The 5,773-nt window shown below is 44.7% G+C and overlaps 1 protein-coding gene across 1 annotated transcript; it reads right to left on the minus strand.

Annotated features, from left to right (window-relative positions):
* Positions 1-1,339: 1,339 nt before the first annotated feature.
* On the minus strand, positions 1,340-5,471 carry LOC120666603 (metal transporter Nramp6-like). The gene is made up of 4 exons (XM_039946475.1): positions 4,760-5,471; positions 3,382-3,518; positions 2,636-3,288; positions 1,340-2,136 (listed from the first exon to the last, which is right to left on the minus strand). The coding sequence occupies exons 1-4, from the start codon at positions 5,392-5,394 to the stop codon at positions 1,927-1,929; spliced, it is 1,635 nt and encodes a 544-aa protein (XP_039802409.1). The 5' UTR covers positions 5,395-5,471; the 3' UTR covers positions 1,340-1,926.
* Between the last annotated feature and the right edge of the window lie 302 nt (positions 5,472-5,773).

The raw sequence follows: 5,773 nt of genomic DNA on the forward strand, positions 1-5,773 counted from the left end.
TCCTTCGCACGGCGTGCCCTCTCTCGCTTTCTCTCCCTGTCAGCTTCACGTTCTGCCGCCGCCTTACGATCCACCTCCTCCATCCTCTTGCAGATCTCTTCTTGCTCTTTCTTGCGCTTCTCCTCTTGCAGTTCCTCGTGCTTCATTCGGTGCCAACGTTCTGCAGCCCACCTTGCTTGTTGTTCCACAAAGTCCTTTGCCTGCTGCGACTGCACGATGTCGAACAACTGCATAAAATCACAAAGAGGCGGAGGAGATTTTGACCAACAAAAATTAGAATCATAACTCAATGTTAGGTCACAAAGAAAAATAGCGTCTGTTGTCCTGCTATCTTGGCCCGGTCTTGCCGTATCGCTTAAGTGGATCATATTCGTAGTTCTCACACATAAAGAAACTCATGCCGTAGTCATCTTCTAAAACCTCAGATTGCATGAACTTGCATAACGAACTGCAGAAGCATATTGGCACATCAATTCCTTCGGGTACGGTGGCTTCACACTTGCTCCACAGAATATAGGTTGATCCTGATGAAGACATTGGCGCTATAGTGTGGTGCGCCAAATGACGAACAATGATTTCAATAATGCACCTATCGTATACCAAATCGATGCGTGAAAATATAGGTACGGTCATAATTCTATTGCCTTATGCTGCAATATCAATAAGGTACTGTCATAATTCTATTCTAATTCATAATTAATTTAAAAACAAGTCTGTAATAGTACTGAAATTGTAATACTAAACGAGTGTTCTAAAGCACCAAATCTAATTCAGCTAATCCACTAATTAAATTAAATTGTTATACAATATCAATGGATTCATACGGAAGTTACCGGTAGATCACAAGTGCGGAATTCGACAGAGCTTCGCCACTTTTCTTCTCCTCACCCCTCTTTTTTTCTGAATTTTTGGTGCAATTTCTTAGCTCAAATGAGAAATGAATGGAGGTCAGGGCTTATATAGGGTGGGAGACCCCCCCCCCCGCCCTGAGAAATGAATGGAGGTCAGGGCTTATATAGGGTGGGAGACCCCCGTCGCCCCGGGGCGGGGGGGGGGGGGGGGGGCGACAGGCTCCCTCCCCCGGCCAGGGACCTCTTTGCAAATTAAAAAAAATTTACATTAGGGTCATGTCGTCCGTTGCTTGGACGACATGACCCCTGTCGCCCCTGGGCCAGGCGACCGGAGGTATTTTCGAAAATTTTCAAAACGGACATATATTTTTGAAATTTTTATTTTTTTTAAATATAAAAAAGAAAAAGACGCCTCAAGTCGAGCAATCTCATCAACTGATAAAGCCCGTATATGTCCGCCATCAGGGTGCGTTGGGCAGGGTCAATAGTTGCGCGAACCCACACTGAGTCCCTCTCTTACGGTCTTACCATCGACCCTCCAAAAAATTGAACTAATTGTTTCCCCCCCAAAAAAATTGTACTCTCTCCGTGTCAAATACATGACGTTACCACAACTTAGTTCTTCAATCAATTAGCTAAAAACCTAATTAAGTTGTCTTACGTCATATATCTTAAACCAGAGGGAGAAATGGTCTAGCACAAATGGAACATATTTGCTATTAGATCCTCCATTCCCATTGTCCTCTTTTCTGTATGATTACTTCACTTAAAGGGAACTGTTTGCAAGGACAAACCGGTCGTCTCTCAATGTTCAACTTCAACATCAGCAATTCACTTATCTCTGTGTAGACGCAGTCAGCATTCTGTTCAACAGACGCAACGGGCAGCTGCTGCAGGGTTGCGGTTCCTCGCAGCAACTGATGCCCCTTCCATATAGTCACTGTACACTGGTGTGTTGCAGTATCCAGCCCGCAGTCACCAGACTCGGTCTGGTAGTATCCCCCTCTATACGTCAGCCTTTTGCCGAAGGCGCTTGTTGTGTCAAGGTGTAAAAGAGCAAAACTGGTCGCCTTTGTCATGAGAAACTGTTGCGGATCGCTTTGACAATCTTCTCCGACAGCTCGGTGCCCCGCAGGATGAGGTACAGTACAAATGAAGCGTAAACAAGGACCGCCACGCAGAGGAGTGAGCCGGATAATGGCCCTCGAATTTCAGAAGAGAAGAAATCCATCAAGAGGTACCCGTTGATAGTGATCAGCAGCGTGGCCACAGTCCAGGTTACAGCCTGCATAAGAGTCAGGATAATATCAGTTTGAAATTTAACATGTGGAGTTAGAAAGACTACTAGCTGGTGGAGATGTGATTAAGTGCAGATTTTGTTTTCTCAACCAAAATGTTTAATATAACTCTATTAGCCATCTATTTGTTGGGACAAAAGGCTATGTTGATGTTGTTGTTGTTGTTGTTGTATTAGCCATCTATTTCTTGGAGTTTTGCGTGGATGGGTATTTTCATATTTTGTCCAAGCATGAAACAGTGAGATTTCTGCAGCAAAGTCGGCAATGAAGCACTAACAAGAACAGTTTCTGTAATGTGAATATCAGTTATAACTAGTTTGATTAATCACAAACCAATGCCCAATCAAATCCCTATATGTGGTTCAGCATGCATGAACCATGTCATCATAAAAGTACAATAACATAGGACAGAAAGTGCATCATACAGTTTAAAAAGTTTTTTCTACAAAGGGAAAAGTAATAGGCACCAAATTCATGATCACTTACCTGGGTATTAGGGCCTATTTTGAAGACTCCCATAACTTGCTCCTTTGAAACCAAGGTTATGAGTGGAATGAGCGCAAAAGGAATCTGAATTGATTGGAGCACATTGAGCCACTCATTTAAAACATCCAGTGCAGAATCAGATGTGTTGAAGAACAATGCAACAACTATAGTGGGCACGATTGCAAAGCTTCTGGTGATCAATGCTCTGACCCATTTTTTTAACCTTAAATTCAGAAATCCACCCATTATAAACTGCCCAGCATAAGTTCCTGTTATTGTACTACTCTGCCCAGCTGCTAATAGCCCAATCCCCCAAATATGGAGGATAGGAAAAAATCCTCCACCAAACTTCTCTTGTAGATACTGTCCAGCATTTTCGAGGCCAATATTGCCAGCTTCCTTACTGCCATAGAATCCTTTCGCAAAAACTGTGGTAACAAAGAGATTTATCATGAAGGAGACAGCTAATGCTATAGTTGATTCTATTGAATAATATCTCAATGCTTCACGGACTTGATATTCCTTATTCTGATCTATTTTCCTTGATTGCACTAGTGCTGAATGAAGAAACACATTGTGGGGCATGATAACACAGCCAACAACCCCAACCGCTTGTCTAATTGTCCTTGAGCTTAATTTTGGAACCAAAATACCTGACGTTAAAAATTACGAGCGATCAATGGACAAAAATACATGCGATAATTTGCAGCACCAAAGGCAGGGTAAGTGAGATCCTTATTCCTTACCAATTAACAAGTCTTTCCCGTTGGGCTTAGTGTCCGTGAACATCCATGCAAAGGAGGTGGCCATAGTTGCAATTAAAAATGCAAATACAGCTTCTAGTTTCCTCACCCCATAGTTTTCCAGCGAAAGAAAAATAAAGCTGACAAAAGGTAACAAAAATGTAAGTGAAGATCCAAATAATAACATTTACTTTTGTCAGCACTTAATTAAACATGTGTTTAAGAATATTTGATGTTATCACCCTCCAGCGCAGAGCACAAGGCTGAAATTCACAGACAACACTAATTAATAGTGAACTTGTGACCATTTGGATAGATGTGCATGTCACTTTATAAGCAAAGCAATGACTGTCAATTTTTGGTCTATTCATAGCATAACTATCCACAAAACACTCGAACAAGATTAAAAAGAAACCTTCACACCAAAGCGCCTACAACTTTTTTCAGAAGCAGCAAAGGCCCAAGATCCAATCAAACTGTTGCATGAGCATCAAGCACTAACAAAGTAGTAGGTATTCAGATGTCACATTCATGTAGCATTCTTCCAGCTGTTGTGAAATAGGATATAATATCTAGCTGTCATCACAGCATCAATCCGTTGTGAAAGAGTCAACACAAAACTTCTCAAGTTAATATTGTACACACCTCCAAGACAAAAAAAAAGAGAGACAAGCTTAATGTAACACCAATTTTTTAAGAGAAAAGAACACCAGTTATTTGGAGGAGATCTAGCAGGGGAAACCAAAGTGAATTAACATAAAACATCCACATAATTGAGAATCAGTACCTAGAAACTGTAAAATTATACTCTTTTGTTTGACACTGAACTTGATTCCAAAACCAATCAGTGGTTTGCAGTTCTTATAGAACAACTTGGTGGAGCGAAGCATATCTTCATATAAGAAGAACAACCTGACCACCAACAAATTAGGCAACACTATAAAAAATTCCTCTTATACTCTCCTTGAGGCCCAAAAAGTTCTCTTAGGTAGGAAATCAGAAAAAAAAAACAAAGTTGAAACTTAAAATTTGAAGCATTTCTCGAAATTGAAAAGTATGGAAAACAATTATCCTCTGAAAGTTCTAGCTACCTAAGATCTACCACTTCTGCTCGAACCAAGATCTCGCCCAAATCCTCCCTCCTAATGATCCAATTTCCAACTTGAGGCTGCAGTAGCAACGACCAAGTCTAAAAGACTCAATTTTTTCTATTTTTCATTGGAAAAATCTCCTTTGGAGACGAATTCTCCAATGCCGGTCAAAATAATACTTTTTCCAAAGAAAAAATCTCTAATCTTTCGGCAGTATACATTGATGCAGTGCCAATGGCCACCAAGAACTGGAACCAGGCAGAACAGAGAAACGACAATTCGGAACTCACCAATCCAAGGCGGTGATGACGACGCCGGCCCAGAGCGGCAGGTAACCCCTGCTGAGGATCTTGATGGCGATGGCGCTTCCGATAACCTCCTGGATGTCGGCCCCGACCATGGCGACCTCGGCCATGAGCCAGAGCGCGCGGCGCGCCCAGTCGGGGTACTCGTCCCGGCAGAGCTCGGCGAGGTGCCGGCCCGTGGCGACCCCGAGGCGCGCGGCGAGGAGCTGCACGAGGAGGCCCATGGCGGTGGCCCACATAAGCAGCCACAGCAGCGTGTCCCCGGCGACGGCGCCCGCCTGGAGGTCCCCCTCGAGGTTGCCCGGGTCCAGGAACGCGATGCTCATCAGGAACCCGGGCCCCGTGAAGAGCCAGAGCTTCCGCCACGAGAAGGGCGGCGCCGCCCCGGACGAGGAGCAGAGCGCCGCGTCGCCGTCGTCGCCGTTCTCCGGGTCGGGCCCGTCCGAGATGCACACGATGACCTTCTCCGCCGCCTCGTACGCGCGCTCCTCGAGGTCCTCCTCGTCGTCGCAGCCGCGGCCCGGCGCGGGGGACGGGAGGAGCGCGCGCGCCTCCTCCTCGACGGCCCTGGCCGCGGCAGCGGTGGCGCCGTCCCGGGCTCCGGCGGGGGCGGCAGCCATCGAGATGCGTTGCGAGTTCGCGGACGCGGACGCGGACGCGGCGGGTAAGGCACGTGCCAACCACGTGCCCGTTTCGCTTCCAGGATGCTCTGTGATCTCTATATGTTGCTCTCCAAGTGATATCCTTGTCTCTTTTGGAGACTTAACCCTTTTATACTTTAGCATCGACTTTGCTATGGTTATTATATATACAAAAAAAATATGTGTACGTTTCACAGTAGGATTGTACTTTGTTTTTTTACTAATCCAATTTACACCCGGCTGCTGGTGTTTGCTTGCGTGTGAGGAAGAAAAAAAAAACGCTTTTCCTAGATAGGAAGTCAAAAGAAAAGGTTGTCAAAGATTGTACGTAAATGTCAATTTGTATGGGTTGATAGTT

The sequence above is a fragment of the Panicum virgatum genome, chromosome 3N (assembly GCF_016808335.1).
Source record: "Panicum virgatum strain AP13 chromosome 3N, P.virgatum_v5, whole genome shotgun sequence".
In the NCBI taxonomy this organism is placed as follows: Eukaryota; Viridiplantae; Streptophyta; class Magnoliopsida; order Poales; family Poaceae; genus Panicum; species Panicum virgatum.